General features: G+C 44.0%; 1 protein-coding gene across 7 annotated transcripts in view; it reads right to left on the bottom strand.

Annotated features, from left to right (window-relative positions):
- Positions 1 to 208: 208 nt before the first annotated feature.
- Positions 209 to 22,341, bottom strand: part of LOC129862352 (protein MTSS 2-like) — a 34,463-nt gene continuing 12,330 nt past the window's right edge. Inside the window, exons 4-15 of one of the 7 annotated variants that reach the window (XM_055933899.1) lie at positions 10,942 to 11,026; positions 10,729 to 10,820; positions 10,535 to 10,609; positions 10,086 to 10,094; positions 7,736 to 7,893; positions 7,220 to 7,327; positions 6,635 to 6,865; positions 3,552 to 3,626; positions 3,295 to 3,450; positions 2,656 to 2,832; positions 2,295 to 2,463; positions 209 to 1,956 (exon numbers count right to left, since the gene is read on the bottom strand). In XM_055933899.1, the coding sequence (XP_055789874.1) occupies positions 1,070 to 1,956; positions 2,295 to 2,463; positions 2,656 to 2,832; positions 3,295 to 3,450; positions 3,552 to 3,626; positions 6,635 to 6,865; positions 7,220 to 7,327; positions 7,736 to 7,893; positions 10,086 to 10,094; positions 10,535 to 10,609; positions 10,729 to 10,820; positions 10,942 to 11,026 (2,222 nt within the window). In that variant the 3' untranslated portion in view covers positions 209 to 1,069. The other 6 variants (XM_055933900.1, XM_055933895.1, XM_055933894.1 and 3 more) reach the window with 6 other exon arrangements.

The raw sequence follows: 22,341 nt of genomic DNA, 5'->3' as shown, positions 1-22,341 counted from the left end.
CATGGCTCTTACACCTCCAGTATCTGTCCTGATAACTATATGTGTGTGCTCATCTCGCACCCTTTGCTCTTTCATCTAAAACTAATACATAGCCATATAATAATTCCATAAGAGAACTACGCTTACTTAGATTTCAATTAGCCTATAGGCTAAGGCATTAAAACCTCCATAAAATCTCACAGATCCAAAATAAAGTTCTACATTGTGCTATAGAAATTGTTGGTTTAATTGCAGAATATATTGATAGTACAGTACACCAATAAAAACACTGCCATATCGCGTCCTATTTTACATGACTTTTACATTTCTCCGATATGTAACATACACAATTGGGTTTCAGCTTATTTTACAAACAGTAATATATACATCAGTATAATAATACATAACATACAGACAGGCTCACGGAGCAACTTGACCCCATCACTTTCAGATGACAGATGGCTGTGTTATGCTGCGTTCACGTGCTAGTCGGAACTAGGAAACTCTTAAATGTATGACTTATTACTGTTTGAACGTGTCACATGTATAACTATAACCAATTAGCTAGTTGGGAATTTCTGAGTTCCCTAGTTCCAACTAGCGCGTGAATGCAGCATTAGTACACACACAATAAGAGACAGAGCATTCAACCCCTACATGGAGTGACCTAGTCCCATATCATATTCATAAAGCATCTGCGTATGAGTGCTGATCTAGGATCAGGTCATCCTTGTCCATATAGTCTTATTCATTATAACCTAAAAGGCAAACCGATCCTAGATCAGCACACCTACTCTGAGACACTTTGTGAATACGGGGAGGTGTCTGGCCTGACGCATCAGGAGACAGGGGAAATAGACAACCAAAACCACTAAGCCCAAAGTCAACATAGGAAATAGCAATACAACATAAAATATGACATTTATCCATTGGTCACCCATGGCCATTCATTAAATCTTTACACATTGACACTTGATTCCCTTTCATTTCATACAGTCTTATCCTATATAGGATGAGTGTTCATTCATTTTAGAGGTTGAGCTTATTATAAGAAAGGGCACCACAGTTCTGGGGTCAGTCCCAGGACATACTACCTCAGTATCCTGGAGGCTGCGGCAGTATCCTGGAGTATCCTGGGGGCTGATCTGTCATTGGAGACCGCCTTGCGAAGCCTCACACCCCTCCGTATGGACTCCAGCATGTCCACTCCCTCCTGGGGCTTGAGGGGTAGGTGTTGTGGGTGTTGGGGTACAGAGTTTGTCCTGACTGGGCTCGCTGGCAGAGGGTCCAGAGGGGGGAAAGGGAACTGACCCTCACCAAGGGCATGGGCACTGGCCGCCAGCTCTCCTATCTTCTCCACCAGGCTGTGGCGGTTGGCGGCCAGCTGGGAGTCTTCCTCTGGGCTGAGGCCAGCCATGCTAGGGGGCTGCTGGGCGTAGACGCTTTGTTCCAGCCCCCCTTCGGAGCCCCAGGTGCTGGTGTTAGGCAGGCTCAGCAGCTTGGGGGAGACCTTCATGTACTCCAGGACACTGGGTGGAGTCTCATCTGCATACAGGTACTCATCGCTGCCCATGCGCTTTTGGGTGGGGCTGAGGGAGTAGCTTCGAGAGTCTGGCACAGTGGGGGTCTTGACTGGAACCATGGGGGGGCGGATGGGGATGGGGCCCGAGGTGGAAGGGGTACGTCTCACTCCTGTTTTGGAGGAGGGGGTTCGGCGGATGGTGGCTGTTCCAGAGGTGATGGTTCCATGCCCCCCGTCACGACCTCCATCACCCCCTGCACTCTCTCCATGCGTACCCCCAGGAGTGCTCACTCCGGCTGGCAGCCCAGCGGTGCTAGCAGGCCTCTTGGTTTGGATCATGCGGCGGTAGTTCTGTGCGATGTTGCTGTGGCGGGGGATGGTGGAGGACTTGTCGAAGTCGGCCTCCCTGCTGGTGCCAGCATCCCCGTTCAGAGAGTAGCACTCATAGTCCGACCCTGAACAAAAGAGAGACAATGAAGTTAAACTGATCTGGTCAAATGAGAGCGGGTTTTTCTAAAAGGATGGATTATATTAGCTTCTGATCGAATAATATGTGATAATTTGAAGGATGAATACATTTTATTTACTATGATACAGTATTTAACTTGAGGAGAAATTAGTATACTAGAGTGTATTTTACTTTGAGAGTGTATGTTGCTTTGAGAAGGTATATTATCTAGGTACTGTATGTAAGATATTTTAGCTCAATGATAATAACCTGCATAAATAAACGTTTAAAAAAAGATGTACAGGAGGGTACTGTTTAAAGGGATATGTGTAGAGTGTTTGTTACCCTGTGAGGGGATGGTGTCCTCTGAACAGGATGGTGTGTTGGTCTGGGTGCTGTAGCCACTGGAGTACTGCAGAGATTCCCTGCTATTCTTTTGATGCTCTACACTGAGACCCTGGATCAGCACCATGGCTAGTGTACTGGCTGCTGGGGACATGGCCTCACCGCTGTGCTGCACACACACAGAGACGCAGGCACACACACACACACACAGAGAGAGAGAGATGCAGGCACAGAAGGAAGAGAGTGAGAGAAAGAGAAGAGACTCATATTACCACATACAGTAGTGACAAAGATTAAGATCCACATTTCAACAATGAATGCTGATGGTTGAGTACTGTATCCACTGTGTGCTCATCATTACTTTGGCTGTGGCTATGGCAGCTTGGGCTAGAATGGACCTATGAGTGTCTGGGGTGTCTGGATGCATCCCAGAGAACCCTTTAGGACTGGAAGGAACCCCCATCCTGTCCAATGACTCTCTCCTTCGCTGCAGCGTGGTAGCCAATAAGGGCTCGTAGGTACTCGTTTTGGACCAATCCTGTGGTGATATTATTGAGCCAATGAAGAAATGAACTGAACAATGTACCATTGGATAGGCCGTCTATCAATCATCTGTTCAGGAGTCGTTTTCATTATGGTACAATGGAAGCAGTATGGGGATCCATGAAGAGGTTAGCCTGGTATCAGATAGCCTGGTCCCAGACTGTTTGTGCTGTCTTGCTAACTCATGTCAAAGACCATAGGATTTGGCAAGACAACACAAATAGATCTGAGACCAGGCTAAAATGCTGAGGCCTAAGCATGAAAATGTTATTACAATGAGTTTTAGCAAATCTTTGGCATGAGATATTGGAAAGCTGAGTTTGACAAAATAATGGATAAAGAGGTCATAAAGTTACTATGCATCATGCATTATGCAAATGAGTTGATACAACCAAGGAAAAGGCAAATAAAATATGAAAAAGAGACAAAAAAGGAAAAGCGGCAAATGAAAACAAACCTTCCAGCTAGGAACTTTTGATGTGGGTGAGGGGGTGTTGGATCCAGGAGAGCGGTTAAATGTGGGGGACCCAGGAAGTATGCCAGAGAGAGGCCTGACGGAGCCAGTGTAAGAGAGAGTGGAGCGGAAGGTACCGAAGGATGAGCATGAGCCAAACTGCGGAATGGACAAACATGTCTGAGTCAGCATGTTCATCGCATACCTTAGGAAGATCCCTGGGGGCCACAATACGTGTGTGTATGTGAGTGTGTACTAACCGCGGCGGGAGAGTTGCACTCGCTGACAGACTGGCAGGTTTCTGATGCCTCAGAAGAGGCTGAGCTGGTTGTCTTCTGGAGATGGAAGGAGTGAGATAAGAGAACACTTTATGACAAACTAACACAGAATATTTCTCTTTTGCCATGGAACACTGCAATAATTGTCCATTTTATTTACAGAGTGATTCTAACAACAACTCTAGCATCATCTTACATTCTTGATTGTATAAGCAAAAACAAATACCATCCAAAAAGAGTATTGTCTTCATCATCAGTCTGACTTGTCTTAAGTGTTCTTTGACACTATATAAACTAGTGGCCCGTGCAGTGCTTGTCATTATACCCTGATGAAGACAGCTTGTCTGTCAAAACATTGGTTATTAGGTTATTCAATTATTGCATCTGAGCTAGAGTGCGGCTCACCTTTTCTTTTTCAAGTGTTCTACGCCGCTAGCCAGCACTGCGCCTAAACAGATGTGCATTTCATTCGCCTCCAGATTAATCTGTTACCCAGTAAACAGCACCCTACCAACAAAAAGCTCTAAAAGGATGCTGAATGATCATTATTTTCCTGACACTGGTCAAAGACCCAAACAAGACTCCTTTGAATATAGCCAAAGGGAACGTGATAAGATAATTGTATCGGAGTCCCTTTTTGACATGCCGGGGGTAATTCAGACCTCTCGAAAGAACTGTTAAATTTATCTAAGCACCAGACGAGAATGCATCTACATATAGTCACTCTTAGTGATTATATGTGTCAAGTCATTAAGAACACACAGGAGTACATATCTTTACATAATTTACCCAAGGATGAAAAACAAGCTTTGCTTGATTTACAATCCGATATGTTAGTCCTTACCCGCCCTGTTGATAAGGGTGGGTCGGTTGTACTCATTGATAGGGCAGTTTATGTAAATGAGTGTCATTGACAACTCCTTGACAACACCTTTTAACTCAGAAGTGACCCCACTTCCCAATTTCAGAACACTAGCTTGACTGTCCTAGATGGGTATTTAAGTTCTGGTTAAATCACCAAAAAAGAACACAGCTTTTTGGCTATTCAACACCCTAAAATTGCCACTTTCTATACTTACACAAGAATGTTACAAAACCTCCAGGGCGCCCTTCTGTAGTGGCCATTGATGCAGTAATGGCCCCTTCATCAACTGTTTTACTAGACCACTCGCAGAACAGCTCCCCTCCTTTGTAAAGGACACCAGTAGTGTGATCTCTATTATTGAATCTCTTGAACGTCTCCCTGATAATTATTTGTTAGTTACTTTTGACAAGTCGTTATACACAAATATTCCACATGAGGGCAGTATTGAGGCCATGGAACATTTTCTCCTGCAACGTGACCCTAATGAACTACCTTCCAGTGCATGCATTATAACATTGTCTGAAATAGTACTCACACACAACTACTTCATGTTTCTAAATTATTTCTTTATTCAGACGAAGGGTACTGCTATGGGATCCCCCATGGCTCTTAACTATGCTAAGTTGTATGTGGGTTACATGGAGAAACAGTCCATCTTCAATCCTCTCAAAAATGTTTTCTTGCCAAACATTATTTGGAAATGGTACATTGATCATATTTTTGTTCTATGGAGGGGTTATGCAAAACAGCTTCAGGCATTCCATGCTTTTCTTAACTCTTGTTCTGAGCACCTGAGATTTACTATGCAATTTGACACATGTCAAATCAGTATCCTTGATCTTCTGATCTTGTGTGAGGATAATGTTCTATACACTGATCTTTACAGGAAATCTACTGATCGTAATAGTTTGTTGAGGGCTGATAGTTGTCACCCGCTTCCCTTGAAAAGCAGTTTGCCCTACATCCAATTCTGTCGAATCAAAAGAATTTGCAAAAAACAAAAAACATCAGATTCCGACAGAAATATGGCTGAGACGCAAAGAAAATTCAAGGAGAGAGGGTTCAAAAATGGTCAGATTTATATTGCCATAGAGAAAATTCAACAAAAAAAATCGAGACATGATCTCTTTCAAGGACAGTCTCGCAAAAAGAAGCATTCTTGCTTTCTAACTACCCGCTATTCAAAGTGCTCGGAACAAATTAAGGGAATCATTCACTAACATTGGCACATTCTAAGATCTGATGACAGTATCTGTAATGTGTTTTCGGACCCTCCCTTGGTCGTATTCTCATGGGGCAGAAATCTCAGAGATCAATTGGTAAACTCTTTACCACTCCAAAATACCCCTGCACCTCTATTTACGCCTCTACCGGATGGAAACTACCAGTGTAATGGCTACGCTCAATGCAAGGCACTTACAAATGTAGATCCTTCAAACACCCCCAAACAGGGAAACAGATCCCAATCAAAGATGTTATCACGTGCTCCACTAAGACAGTTATATATCTTATAACTTGTCGTTGTGGAAAAAATTATGTGGGTAAAACAAAGCGCAAATTAAAAGTACGAATCTCGGAGCATCGTACCACCATTAGGTGCAAAACTCGACTTACCCAGTTGTGGCCCACTTTTTGGAAGTGAACCACTCGATTTCATCCCTACATTATATTGGCAACGAACAAGTCACCCTCAACAATTTATTGTTTAAATGAGAGGCTGCCTGGATGTTTAATTTAAAGACCCTTGCTCCCTTCGGTCTCAATGTAGACTTTGATCTGAAGCCATTCTTGTGATTATTGTGATTTTGCTATTCATTGTAAATGTTTGTAGGCCTATGTAGCCAATTTGTATCTATCATCGTATGCTATCCATTCGTGTTTTTTGTATGTTCTGTTTAAATCTGAGAATTAACCATTGATATCAGGCCACACCCGACCATGATTACAGACACCTGTGTGTGTCCTTTGACACTATATAAACTAGTGACCCGCAGTGTTTGTCATTATACCCTGATGAAGACAGCTTGTCTGTCGAAACATTGGTTATTAGATTATTAAATTATTGCATCTGAGCTCCTAGAGTGTGCGGTTCTCCTTTTCTTTTTCTAGTGTTACCATACTCCCAAGTCTTGTTAATCAAGGATGTGCCGGTGAAACTGGAGTGTAGTCTAGGGCCTGACTGACTCAGAGGTGTGCCTACCTGGCTGGTGATGTCAGAGGGCATGGGTGAGGGGGGCTTGGAATGGGTGTTGGCATCCTGAGAGATGAACCCTGAATCATGGGAGGAGACACTGCTTAGGCGGTGGGCAGCGGAGCTGGGCATCTGGAGGATACTACACATACTGCTCTTCCTGGAAGCAGCACTGCTGGGAGAGGAGGGAGGGGTCTGATAGGACCAACTGTAGTCTGAACCCTTCAAGTCCCCGATCACCTGAGGAGAGGAGGGAGAAGCATAGCATAACACACAGTTAGCACAAGCAATACATACACTCAGTGCAGTATTCAGACCTGAGATCTGTTCACTAAACTCAGACTTTCGTGTAAATCAGTCATTGGTGTCAATGGGAGGTTTGTGTAAAAATCTGAGTTAAATCTGAAGTCTGAATACTGTATTACCTATTTGACCTCAAGTTGATTGAATAACTCCAGGGTTTCTGTGTGTATGTGTGTTAATTGCCGCTGGTTATCTGTGTTTGCTACTCGTTGAGTATGTGTGCTTGCATGATGAGTACATGTGTATGGACAGGAGTGTGTTTTGGGTTCAGGTATTTTGGAGAGTACGTACCTGCTCACTAGCCGGGGGCAGTTTGTGCGGGTCTTCAGTCAGCACTGTGAGGTCATCAACAATGGCCTGCAGGTGAGTGATCTCTCCCAGCATGGCTATCTCTCCATTCTGAGGATCAACAACAAGACCTTCTACTTAGCAACACACAGTCAAAGACAAAATAGTTTAGCTGAAATAACTGTGACAAACTGAAATAACTAACATGAAAGCTCAAACACATCCCTGTATGTTCTACCCAGATGAAGCCCACTAAACAACCCTATAATAGGATGCAGTTTCCCCTGACACATATTCTGTAAAGTTTTTCCATATAATGGTTAATGTTACGATGTCGGGAAGGTAAACAGATTATAAATATGTGCCTAAAAACAAGGCAACTTCTCCCCAGAGCCCACCCCTAGTATCTCAGCAGCCCTCCTCTCTCATCACCAGATAATCTAGTCAGGCAAGTTTTTTCCACATACTGGTTAAGGTTCAGATATGGGGAGGGTAATCTGATCCTCGATCTATGCTCACCACCACAGGCTGCAGAAGGTTGATGAAGGAACAGTAGCGCCCCCTCTCCTCCAGGAGGGCCCGGCGCACCGCCTGCTTCTCTGTCTCCCCCATCAGCAGGTAGAGGTCACTGACGTCCTGCATGGCACTGTCCAGCTGGGGACGCAGGTTACCCCGGCCTGAGGAGGGGTAGGGAGGTAAAGAGAGAAGGAGATAGAGGAGGGAAGACAAGAAGAGGTAGAAGAGAGTGGGTCAGGGGATAGCAGAGGGAGGGGTCAATAGTGAGTGAAGGGGGAACAGGGTGCCAATGAGGGGCATTGGGTTAGATGGATAGAGTATGAGGATGAAATGAGAGGGGAGGGGGAAAAGAAAGACTGGTGATTATAACACTACTAAGTTTGACCGCCATTAAAAAACAACACTATAGTGAAATGGAACAATGTGTCAGTGAGAATAGGACGAAACTACAGCAGATACAGTTGAAGTGGGAAGTTAACATACACTTAGGTTGGAGTCATTAAAACTCGTTTTTCAACCACTCCACAAATGTTTTGTTAATTAACAAACTATTGTTTTGGCAAGCCGGTTAGGCCATCTACTTTGTGCATGACACAAGTAATTTTTCCAACAATTGTTTACAGACAGATTATTTCACTTATAATTTACTGTATCACAATTCCAGTGGGTCAGAAGTTTACATACACTAAGTTGACTGTGCCTTTAAACAGCTTGGAAAATTCCAGAAAATGATGTCATGGCTTTAGAAGCTTCTGACAGGCTAATTGACATAATTTGAGTCAATTGGAGGTATACTCGGTGCCTCTTTGCTTGACATCATGGGAAAATCAAAAGAAATCAGTCAAGACCTCAGAAAAAAAATGTAGACCGCCACAAGTGGTTCATCCTTGGGAGCAATTTCCAAACACCTGAAGGTACCACGTTAATCTGTACAAACAATAGTATGCAAGTATAAACACCATGGGACCACTCAGCCGTCATACCGCTCAGGAAGGAGACGCGTTATGTCTCCTAGAGATGAACGTACTTTGGTGCAAAAAGTGCAAATCAATCCCAGAACAACAGCAAAGGACCTTGTGAAGATGCTGGAGGAAACCGGTACAAAAGTATCTATATCCACAGTAAAACGAGTCCTATATCGACATAACCTGAAAGGCCGCTCAGCAAGGAAGAAGCCACTGCTCCAAAACCTCCACAAAAAAGCCAGACTACGGTTTGCAACTGCACATGAGGACAAAGATCGTACTTTTTGGAGAAATGTCCTCTGGTCTGATGAAACAAAAATAGAACTGTTTGACCATAATTATGTTTGGAGAAAAAATGGGAAGGATTGCAAGCCAAAGAACACCATCCCAACCGTGATGCACGGGGGTGGCAGCATCATGTTGTGGGGGTGCTTGGTTGCAGGAGGGACTAGTGCACTTCACAAAATAGATGGCTTCATGAGGAAGGAAAATTATGTGGATATATTGAAGCAACATCTCAAGACATCAATCAGGGAGTTAAAGCTTGGTCACAAATGGGTCTTCCAAATGGACAATGAACCCAAGCATACTTCCAAAGTTGTGGAAAAATGGCTTAAGGACAACAAAGTCAAGGTATTAGAGTGGCCATCACAAAGCCCTGACCTCAATCCCATAGAAAATGTGTGGGCAGAACTGAAAAAGCATGTGCGAGCAAGGAGGCCTACAAACCTGACTCAGTTACACCAGCTCTGTCAGGAGGAATGGGCCAAAATTCACCCAACTTATTGTGGGAAGCTTCTGACCCACTGGGAATGCGATGAAAGAAATAAAAGCTGAAATAAATCATTCTCTCTACTATTATTCTGACATTTCACATTCTTAAAATAAAGTGGTGATCCTAACTGACCTAAAAAAGGGAATTTTTACTACGATTGAATGTCAGGAATTGTGAAAAACTGAGTTTAAATGTATTTGGCTAAGGTGTATGTAAACTTCCGACTTCAACTGCATGAGACCATGTGAGTCCTAAATGAGATGAGCAACAACAACTTGATATGGATGGAGGTCCTGAAATTAAAATGATTAACAAGCACAGGAAAATACAACACTGTGATGAAATATTCAGCTGCCATGTATGAGTCAGCCTTATGAAACATGGTGACATGACGACTAAGAGGGTTATGAAGAGGAGGAGGGACAATAACAGTGAGGGAGGAATATTAGGAGACACCAGTATCAGACAGACATAACACTACGGGTAAGATGGTCACACATAATGATGTGATGATGCACACACATTTACACAGACACACACCGGACAATAACTAGAACATTATCAGGAAATGCCTCATGCAATGCATATAAGAACGTGAGAACAGCACGCATACCTAAAAGCTCTACATCAGGGGAATAGGCCAGTGAGTGTGCAGAGGAGTAGACAGATAGGTAGCATGGGTGGAAAGAGGCAAGAGGGGGGGGGTGGGCAGAGACAAAAAGCCCAATATTAGAGTTGGCACTGTCATCGTTATAAGCATGGAAATAGATAACAGCAGGACTTGCTGTTGTAAACATAAACCTTATATTTTTTGACTACTCAAACTCCAAACTTTTTGAATAACACATTTCTGAATTACCCCTCATTGGAAACCCATGACAATGAATTTCACATCCAGTGCACTAGGTGGTGCAATCTCCCAGTTAGGTGATGGTAACTAGCAGCACTATCAACATCCTCTATCTAAAGTCTACAGCCTGTTTTGGACAGTCGCTAATCAGTAGCCATTAGTTTCTAGAAGAAGCCAATCAGATTATGCTACAGGGTGCGGTTAGATGTTACCTTTCCTGGCTTTCTTTTGGAGCTTCATAGTGTCTGAGGACTTCCTCTTTATCTCCTGACGAGACCGTTTGTATTCTGAGGAGGAGAGGGACAATTCATTCTGGAGTTATGACATTTACTGGAGTTATGACTTACATTTGTCCCAAAGTTCTTAAGCTTTGACCCCATAATGGCTGGGTTGTTCTGTCCCTCACCTTTGGCGTGGTCTTTGTCCAGCAGGTAAGCTGTCTTCTTCCATTCCTCTATCCTGTCCTGGAGAGGAGTGACTAGGCCTTCCATAAGAGCACTGGGAAGGAGAGGAAAGAAGAGGGAGAGTAAGGACAGGACTTGTATGACTTGTAGCACCATTAGCAATGCACAGAGATGTAGGGAGAGCAAATGGGCAAGGTTGAACATGGAGTACATACTTGGTTAAGTGGCGTAATTTAGTCTCAATGCTGCGGTGTCTCATGCACATCCTGGTCAGAGCTGAACCTATGTCCCTGGTGCCACCTGAAGAGGAAAAAGACTGGTTCTATTAGTATGGGTTTACACAACCACTGGGGGGTGGCATTGCATATTACAACAAGGGACCATAGTCAGCTCAGCTTTTGCAGTTATTTTCTCCAACCAAAATCTTTGAGGAAAATGTCAAAAGTAATCAATCCAACATCTATAGGCTGCAGCCCATTCATCCTCAACATAATCTTGCATCTACTACCCTGGTCTGGACACCAACTACACCAATGCAATTGAATTGCATTCAGTGATTAAGTCACCCCAGCCCACAACCCAGTAAATAACAGCTTGTCTGAGTTGCTGTACTACTTTTCCTCTCTTGTGTAATTAAAATGGGGTGTTAAGCCCAGGCTGGCCCCAAGCTGCAAGCGGCTGCAAGCTCCACCGGCTGCAGGCTCCACCGGCTGCAGGCTCCACCGGCTGCAGGCTCCACCGGCTGCAGGCTCCACCGGCTGCATCCTGGTTTTTTTTTGAGGGTACTGCAGTAATATCTGACCGTATTGATCCTGTTCTAATGCACTGGTCCACAGAGGGATGATCGGGGGATGGTCGAGAGGGTCTCACATCATCACACACACACCCAGGTAGACAGGCAGGCACACACACAAATACACCTGTGCATGAACGCACACACGCATATACACACACACACAAATACACAAACAAACACCAAAACATCAGCCAGACGAGGACTACTTCCGATGAAGTTTGATGTGTGTATGTGCAGGCATATGTTTGTATGAGTCTTGTTTGTGTAGACAGGTGAAGTGATTTACATAACAACCCCCCCCCCCCCTTCCTAACTTCTCAGCCCTCTATCCTGAAGGAAAAAGGAGGGAACCCTGTAAGGGGATATCCCTCTATTCTTCCCCAGCCTGCTCTGCCTTTCCTGTTCTCTCTGTGTTTCCTAAACACCATTTTTACAGGGGAGTCCATGAGAAAGGATCAACCTACCAGCCCTGGGCCTGCACACAGTTAAACCCTTTTAAAACTACTGCCAACCTGAACTGTAATGGCTCCAGCAACAATGGTGGATGTGTAGCCAGGCCAGAGCATTACAGCTCGGCTCAGTTCAGTAGTTCTGAAAAGGCTATTAGAGGTAAAAAAGAGAGTACAACTGCTGATATAACTGGGTCAAATCAAACATTCTCTGACTGAGGAATAATGAAGATGGATGCATACAATGAAGAGTAATCTATTCCATTTGTATACCCAGAGACTATACTAAATCCTTACTGAAAAAAATCATCATAAGACAAAGAACGATTCACAACACATTCCCTTAACTATTGGCTTCAGTGCTTCTGGGACTACATGAAAAGCCTTCCACCTCACAGACCTCCATCTCCCAAAGGCATCAGGGGTTTCCAGCCAGATGCTGGGTGGCTTTGGGGGATCAATGGATGTATCCACTGACAATCATGTGTGGATCGGATGATATGTGGTGGGAGTTTAGTCGTGTTGTCATTTAACGTTTTCCTTTCCAGGTGACAGAAGTGGTGACAAAGGGGTAAAGGTGAGAGGTCAGAGGTTAGCCAGCTGAATCTCACCTACTGGGACAAAAGAGGAATTGATATAGGAAACAGGGGCCATGTGAGGCGCTTACAAACACCTATCTGTATTTATCTCTCCTGAAAGAGGTGCTGATTTGTAAAATAACTGCCTGTGTATTTGCATTCATCAATATCGCCAATTTTAGTGAAACTATGGATTGGATTCACCTCCCCATTCTGTCTAGTCTCTTTACAACACTTGATGAATTTTATAATTATTTAAATCAAATCAATGTGAATATGCCAGTATCACACACATACAGTTGAAGTCAAAGTTGACAAACAGAGTCATTAAAACTCGTTTTTCAACCACTCCACAAATTTCTTGTTAACAAACTATAGTTTTGGCAAGTCGGTTAGGACTTGCATGACACAAGTCATTTTTCCAACAATTGTTTACAGACAGATTCTTTCACTGTATCACAATTCCAGTGGGTCAGAACTTTACATACACTAAGTTGACTGTGCCTTTAAACAGCTTGGAAAATTCCAGAAAATTATGTCATGGCTTTAGAAGTTTCTGACAGGCTAATTGACATATTTGAGTCTGTGGATATATTTCGAGGCCTACCTTCAAACTCAGTGCCTCTTTGCTTGACATCATTGGAAAATCAAAAGAAATCAGTCAAGACCTCAGACAAAAAAAATGTAGACCACAAGTCTGGTTCATCCTTGGGAGCAATTTCCAGACGCCTGAAGGTACCATGTTCATCTGTACAAACAATAGTACGCAAGTATAAACACCATGGGACGACGCAGCCATCATACCGCTCAGGAAGGAGACGCGTTCTGTCTCCTAGAGATGAACGTACTTTGGTGCAAAAAGTCCAAATCAATACCAGAACAACAGCAAAGGACCTTGTGAAGATGCTAGAGGAAACAGGTACAAAAGTATCTATATCCACAGTAAAACGAGTCCTATATTGACATAACCTGAAAGGCCGCTCAGCAAGGAAGAAGCCACTGCTCCAAAACCGCCATACAAAAGCCAGACTACGGTTTGCAACTGCACATGGAGACACAGAGCATACTTTTTGGAGAAATGTCCTCTGGTCTGATGAAACAAAAATAGAACCGTTTGGCCATAATGACCATCGTTACGTTAGGAGGAAAAAGGGGGAGGCTTGCAAGCCGAAGAACACCATCCTAACCGTGAAGCACGGGGGTGGCAGCATCATGTTGTGGGGGTGCTTGGCTGTAGGAGGGACTGGTGCACTTCACAAAATAGATGGCATCATGAGGTAGGAAAATTCTGTGGATATATTGAAGCTACATCTCAAGACATCAGTCAGGAAGTTAAAGCTTGGTCGCAAATGGGTCTTCCAAATGGACAATGACCCCAAGCATACTTCCAAAGTTGTGGCAAAATGGCTTAAAGACAACAAAGTCAAGGTATTGGAGTGGCCATCACAAAGCCCTGACCTTAATCCTATAGAAAATGTGTGGGCAGAACTGAAAAAGCGTGTGCGAGCAAGGAGGCCTACAAACCTGACTCAGTTACACCAGCTCTATCAGGAGGAATGGGCCAAAATTCACCCAACTTATTGTGGGAAGCTTGTGGAAGGCTACCCGAAAAGTTTGACCTAAGTTTAAAAGGCAATGCTACCAAATGCTAATTGAGTGTATGTAAACGTCTGACCCACTGGGAATAAAAGCTGAAATAAATCATCCCTATTATTATTATTCTGACATCTCACATTCTTAAAATAAAGTGGTGATCCTAACTGACATAAGACAGGGAATCTTTACTTGGATTAAATGTCAGGAATTATGAAAAACTGAGTTTAAATGTATTTGGCTAAGGTGTATGTAAACTTCCGACTTCAACTGTATATATAATCATCTATGATCACACACTATTTATTTTTACAGTTTGGATAGTTGGAGAACGATTTGGGTCACGGGAGGACCATAAATTTCTCATTTGGGACATCAGCTGAAAAGGTTTAAGAAACCCTGACAGAGAAAATGCACAAATTTAAGCATAAACTTGTATACATTTACAGTATTGCACATGGAAATGCACACACAGAGAGACACACACACACACACTCAGCATCCACAGCTGCAGATCAGCTCTAAAGAGGGTGATTTGGCAGGAGGAGGAACGAAGGAGGAGGTGGTGGATGGAAGAAGGAAGGAAGGAAGTAATGGACCTTTTATCTCTATAACAGACCTTCCCAATGTCACTGTCAGCCACACACACACATCCCCCCCATCCAAACCCCCCCCCCCCCCCCCCCCCCCCCCCCCCCCGAAGGGATTAGCTAACAGCTACATCCTGGAGAGGTCCTGTACAGGAGGCTTCCTGCATACTGGAGACCTGGCCGTGAGCGGACACGCTCTGCGCTCCACGCCTTGGAGTCCCACAGCCACCAGAATAGCCCACACCACAGGCCTGGTTGGAGCAGACATAGGGATAGCCTCAAACTCTCCCCTCACAAACGCCTGTCTAAAATGGATCCATCCAATGCAACGCACATCGAAGGGAATTGCCATTCTGGATGTGCTCAACACAGACAAAGTGAGAAATAACCATTACGCAAACCAGCTGTGTATAACAAAATGGAAGAAACAACAGCTGCCATCGAAAATAGTCACATCTCAGAGATGGATGAACGTATAGGCACATACTCACACAGGTAGCTACATAGCTGTATACCACCATAGTAAAAGTGGTGTGTACAGTATTGTTGAGCAGACCAGGCTCATAGACTGGTGAGTGGTTCCAGACCCAGACCACTGGTCCTGATTATCCCCAGTGATCCTCAGGGGAGGAGAAGCACCACTTTAACAGACGGGCTTTTCGGGGCTGCACTGTCCCCGCCAGGAGCTACAGGACTAAAGCCAGGGGCCTCCATCACTGTCTTCAACATGGTGTGTGTGTCAAATCAAATTTTATTGGTCGCGTACACATATTTTGTAGATGTTATTGCGGGTGTAGTGAAATGCTTATGTTCCTAGCTCCAACAGGACAGTAATACATAACAGTACAAAACAATACACGCAAATCCCCAAAATTAACATAAATTATTAAATATAGAAATATTAGAAAGAGCAATGTCAGAGTCTGATAGTATGTATATAATTTATTGACAGTATATGAATAGAAAAGGTGTGTACAGCAGTAATTATCAGACCCCTTGACTTTTTCCACATTTTGATATGTTACAGCCTTATTCTAAAATGGATTAAATCGTTTTTCCCCTCATCAATCTACACACAATACCACAATGACAAAGCAAAAGCAGTTTAAACATTTTTGCTCATTTAATAAAAATTAAAAACTGAAATATCACATTTACATGAGTGTTCAGACCCTTTACTCAGTACTTTGTTGAAGCACCTTTGGCAGTGATTACAGCCTCGAGTCTACTTGGGTATGATGCTACAAGCTTGTATTTGGGGAGTTTCTCCCATTCTTCTCTGCAGATCCTCTCAAGCTCTGTCAGGTTGGATAAGGAGCGTTGCTGCACAGCTATTTTCAGGTCTCTCCAGAGATGTTCGATCAGGTTCAAGTCTGGGGTCTGGCTGGGCCACTCACGAACATTCAGAGACTTGTCCCAATGTCTCTTGGCTGTGTGCCTAGGGTCATTATCCTGTTGGAAGGTGAACCTGTGCCCCAGTCTGAGGTCCTGAGCGCTCACCGTAGGGACGGTGCCAGGCTTCCACCTGGGGGCAGCCCGTCAGGAAGTTCAGGATCCAGTTGCAGAGGGAGGTGTTTAGTCCCAGAGTCCTTAGCTTAGTGATGAGCTTTTAGGGCACTATGGTGTTGAACGCTGAGCTGTAGTCAATTAGTAGCATTCTCACATAGGTGTTCCTTTTGTCCAGGTGGGAAAGGGTAGTTTGGAGTGCAAAAGAGATTGCATCATCTGTGGATCTGTTGGTGCGGTATAGAAATTGGAGTGGGTCTAGGGTTTCTGGGATAATGGTGTTGATATGAGCCATGACCAGGCTTTCAAGGCACTTCATGGCTGCAGACGTGAGTGCTACGGGTCAGTAGTCATCTAGGCAGGTTAACTTGGTGCTCTTGGACACAGGGACTATTATGGTGGTCTGCTTGAAACATGTTGATATTACAGACTCGGTCAGGGACAAGTTGAAAATGTCAGTGAAGACACTTGCCAGTTGGTCAGACCATGCTCAGAGTACATGTCTTGGTAATCCGTCTGAATGTTGATCTGTTTAAAGCTCTTACTCGCATCGGCTACGGAGAGCGTGATCACACAGTCGTCCGGAACAACTGATGCTCTCATGCATTCTTCAGTGTTGCTTGCCTCGACGCAAGCATAGCATCTATTTAGCTCATCTGGTAGGCTCGTGTCACTGGGCAGCTCGCGGCTGTGCTTCCCTTTGTAGTCCATAATAGTTTGCAAGCACTGCCACATCCGACTAGTGTCGGGGCCGGTGTAGTACGATTCAATCTTAGTCCTGTATTGACACATTGCCTGTTTGATGGTTAGTCGGAGGGCATAGCGGTATTTCTTATAAGCGTCAGAGTCCCACTCCTTGAAAGTGGCAGCTCCACCCTTGAGCTCAGTGGAGATGTTGCCTGTAATCCATGGCTTCTGGTTGGGGTATGTACGGTTACTGTGGGGACGACGTCATGGATGCACTTATTGATGAAGCCAGTGACTGATGTGGTGTACACCTCAATGCCATCGGAAGAATCACATAACATATTCCAGTCTGTGTTAGCAAAACAGTCCTATAGCTTAGCATCTGCGTCATCTGACCACTTTCTTATTGAGCGAGTTACTGGTACTTCCTGCTTTAGTTTTTGCTTGTAAGCAGGAATCAGGAGGATACGGTTATGATCAGATTTGCCAAATGGAGGGCGAGGGAGAGCTTTGTACGTGGTTCTGTGTATGGAGTAAAGGTGGTCTAGAGTTTTTTTCCTCTCTTGTTGCACATGTAACATGCTTGTAGAAATGAGGTAAAACAGATTGAAGTTTCCCTGCATTAAAGTCCCCGGCCACTAGGAGCGCCGCCTCTGGATGAGCATTTTCTTGTTTGCTTATGGCCTTATACAGCTCGTTGAGTACCGTCTTAGTGCCAGCATCGGTTTGTGGTGGTAAATAGACAGCTACGAAAAACATAAATAGTGTGGTCTACAGCTTATCATGAGATACTCTACTTTAGGCAAGAAAACCTTGAGACTTCCTTAATATTAGATTTCGTGCACCAGCTGTTATTGACAAATAGACACAGACTGCCACTCCTTGTCTTAACGGAGGAAGCTGTTCTATCTTGCCGATGGACAGAAAACCCAGCCTGCTGTATGTCATCCATGTCATCGTTCAGCCATGACTCAGTGAAACATATGATATAACAGTTTTTAATGTCCCGTTGGTAGGATAGTCTTGATCGGAACTCATCCATTTTGTTATCCAATAATTGCACGTTGGCTAATAGGACTGAAAAGGCAGATTACTCACTCGCTGTCAGATCCTTACAAGGCACCCCGACCTACGTCCCCGAAATCTCTGTCTCTTCTTAATGCGAATGACAGGGATTTGGGCCTTGTCTGAAGTAAATCCTTCGCGTCTTAAAGAAAAAGTCTTTGTCTAGTACGAGGTGAGTAATCACTGTCCTGATATTCAGAAGCTCTTTTCGGTCATAAGAGGCGGTGGCAGAAACAATATGTACAAAATAAGTTACAAATAACACGAAAAAACACACACAATAGCACAATTGTTTGGGAGGTTCAGTAAAACGGCAGCCATCTCCTCCGGCGCCATTCTTTTATGCACTTTCAACTGTGGGACCTTATCTAGACAGGTGTGAGCCATTCCAAATCATGTCCAATTAATTGAATTTACCACAGATGGACTGCCTTGTTCAGGGGCAGAACGACAGATTTGTACATTGTCGGCTCGGGGATTCGATCTTGCAACCTTTTGGTTACTAGTCAAACGCAATAACCACTAGGCTACGCTGCCGCCCTGTATATAGGATGGGCCTTGACTAGAATACAGTATATACATATGAAGTGGATAAAACAGTAGGCAAACATTATTAAAGTGACCAGTGTTCAATGACTATGAACATAGGGCAGCAGTCTCTATGATAGGAGACAGGCGCAGGAATACGAAATACACTGCTCAAAAAAATAAAGGGAACACTTAAACAACACAATGTAACTCCAAGTCAATCACACTTCTGTGAAATCAAACTGTCCACTTAGGAAGCAACACTGATTGACAATAAATTTCACATGCTGTTGTGCAAATGGAATAGACAAAAGGTGGAAATTATAGGCAATTAGTAAGACACCCCCAAAAAAGGAATGGTTCTGCAGGTGGTGACCACAGACCACTTCTCAGTTCCTATGCTTTCTGGCTGATGTTTTGGTCACTTTTGAATGCTGGCGGTGCTTTCACTCTAGTGGTAGCATGAGACGGAGTCTACAACCCACACAAGTGGCTCAGGTAGTGCAGCTCATCCAGGATGGCACATCAATGCGAGCTGTGGCAAGAAGGTTTGCTGTGTCTGTCAGCTTAGTGTCCAGAGCATGGAGGCGCTACCAGGAGACAGGCCAGTACATCAGGAGATGTGGAGGAGGCCGTAGGAGGGCAGCAACCCAGCAGCAGGACCGCTACCTCCGCCTTTGTGCAAGGAGGTGAACTGCCAGAGCCCTGCAAATTGACCTCCAGCAGGCGACATTTATATTTGATTTCTTTATTTTTTGGTTAGGTCAAGGTGTGACGGGTGTTTTGTTTAGTTTTTGTATTGTCTAGGGTTTTTGTCTTGTCTAGGGTTTTTGTTTATCTTTGGGGATTTTGTATTGTCTAGGGGTTGTAGGTTTATGGTGGCCTGAATTGATTCCCAATCAGAGACAGCTGTTTCTCGTTGTCTCTGATTGGGGAGCCTATTTAGGTTGCCATTTTCCATGTTGGTTTTGTGGGTAGTTGTTTTAGGTTTTGTGTTGCTGTACCTTACAGGACTGTTTAGTTTTTGTTTCACTCTCTTTGTTATTTTCTTTAGTGTTTCTTTTCTAATAAAAATAACATGAACACTTGCCACGCTGCACTTTGGTCCGAAGACTACTCTTCACCCTTAGACGATCGTTACAATGACTCTGCCACCCCCGGTGCTTCACGGTTGGGATGGTGTTCTTTGGCTTGCAAGCCTCCCCCTTTTTCCTCCTAACATAACGATGGTCATTATAGCCAAACAGTTCTATTTTTGTTATCAGACCAGAGGACATTTCTCCAAAAAGTATGCTCTGTGTCCCCATGTGCAGTTGCAAACCGTAGTCTGGCTTTTTATGGCAGTTTTGGAGCAGTGGCTTCTTCCTTGCTGAGCGGCCTCATGGGTTATGTCGATATAGGACTAGTTTTACTGTGGATATAGATACTTTGTACCGGTTTCCTCCATCATCTTCACAAGATCCTTTGCTGTTGTTCTGGGATTGATTTGCACTTTTTGCACCAAAGTACGTTCATCTCTAGGAGACAGAATGCATCTCCTTCCTGAGCGGTATGACGGCTGCATGGTCCCATGGTGTTTATACTTGCATACTATTGTTTGTACAGATGAATGTGGTACCTTCAGGCATTTGGAAATTGCTCTCAAGGATGAACCAGACTTGTGAGGTCTTGACTGATTTCTTTTGATTTTCCCATTATGTCAAGCAAAGAGGCACTGAGTTTGAAGGTAGGCCTTGAAATACATCCACAGGTACACCTCCAATTGACTCAAATTATGTCAATTAGCCCATCAGAAGCTTCTAAAGCCATGACATCATTTTCTGGAATTTTCCAAGCTGTTTAAAGGCACAGTCAACTTAGTGTATGTAAAGTTTTGACCTACTGGAATTGTGATACAGTGAATTATAAGTGAAATGATCTGTCTATAAACAATTGTTGGAAAAATGACTTAGGACATCTACTTTGTGCATGACACAACAGACTTGCCAAAACTATAGTTTGTTCTCAAGAAATTTGTGGAGTGGTTGAAAAATGAGTTTCAATGACTCCAACCTAAGTGTGTGTAAACTTCCAACTTCAACTGTATGTATATATATATATATATATATACACAACCACAAGGCTGTAACCCAAACAAAGAGTGAGGTGTATAAACCTCTAATAAATACACAGGACGAGACCCGTAATAACAATACACGGGACGAGACCCGTAATAACAATACACAGGACAAGACCCGTAATAACAATACACGGGACGAGACCAGTAATAACAAGTGCACACTAACACGTTAACATGCAAGCCGATTCAACAGAGCACAGGTACTCACAAGAACAACGGACATGGAACAATAATCAACAAGGACAATGGGGAACAGAGCGCACATATATACACATACTAATCAGGGGGAATGGGAACCAGGTGTGCGTAATGAGACAAGACAGTCCGGGGTTGTTGGTGATGATCCAGTTCAGTGACGCCTAGAAGGCCGGTGACGAAGACCTCCGGAGCTGGTGAAGAGAATGAGAAGCAGTACCGGGGGAATCTGTGACAGTCTCTAAGGTGCAGCTAAGGTGCAGGGTCCATGGCAGGGTACTGGGCGGAGGCTGCCAGTGGTGACTATTTAACAGGCTGATGGCCTGGAGATAGCTGTTTTTCAATCTCTCGGTCTCAGCTTTGATACACCTGTACTGTATCCACCTTAGATGGTAGCATGGGGTGAACAGGTCGTGGCTTGGGTGACAGATTCTTGATGATCTTCCTGGCCTTCCTGTGATACCGGGTGCTGTAGATGTCCTGGAGGGCAGGTAGTATGCCCCCGGTTATGCGTTGGGCTGAGTGCACCAACCTCTGGAGAGCCCTGCGGTTGCGGATGGCCCAGTTGCCGCTAGCTAAAACCACTTAAGTGTTTTTCAGTGTGCTGACTGATATGTTCTTCCTGTGTCAAACATCAATATGTTTATAGAGGCTGTTCAGCGGTAGCTAAAGAACAGAACTTTCTTATTGTTATGCTCCCAGGAATGTCTGCCCCTTGAAGCAAGCACCAGTTAGCCTGGAGCTAGCCTCGTGCTAGGCCCATCTCCCGGCTAGCTGAAGAGGTCCATCAGCCACTTCTTGGGCGAAGTCCTGTGGCATTCTGCATTAGCATCAGATACTCCAATATTATTACTGACCCTCTTGCTCTTTTGCACCCCAGTATCTCTACTTGCACATCATCATCTGCACATATATCACTCCAGTATTAATGCTAAGTTGTAATTATTTCACCTCTATGGCCTATTTATTACCTACCTCCCTACTCTTCTACATTTGCACACACTGTACATAGATTTTTTTCTATTGTGTTACTGACTGTACCTTTGTTTATGTGTAACTCTGCTGTTTTTGTCACGCTGCTTTGCTTTATCTTGGCCAGGTTGCAGTTGTAAATGAGAAGTTGTTCTCAACTGGCCTACCTAGTTAAATAAAGGTGAAGAAAAAAAATTGAAAAAAAATGTAAGAAATAGGAATCTTATCCAGCTAGTTAGTATATCTTAGTGCTAAAGATAACAGTTTCTTCCAGCACAAACTCCAAAGGATTACGTTGTTACACCTCACGTTGACACCTTTGCCAAGCAGTGACCGCTGACGATAATCAGACTGATTTGAACACAAGCTCTTCCCTTTACCCACTCTCACCCCTTTTTTAAGAGGTTCAGAGAGCAAGCTGGTAGAGACACAGCAGAGGCCATTGAATAGATGAAAGAAGAGGGGGATGGGGAGAAGGAGAAGATAAAAGAGGCAATAGACTGAGGATGGGCTGACGAGTGATGGGATAAGGGGACA

Source organism: Salvelinus fontinalis, chromosome 9 (assembly GCF_029448725.1).
Source record: "Salvelinus fontinalis isolate EN_2023a chromosome 9, ASM2944872v1, whole genome shotgun sequence".
Classification (NCBI taxonomy): domain Eukaryota; kingdom Metazoa; phylum Chordata; class Actinopteri; order Salmoniformes; family Salmonidae; genus Salvelinus; species Salvelinus fontinalis.
Note: the sequence above shows the minus strand (reverse complement) of the source record. Positions and strands in the feature narration are given on the sequence as shown.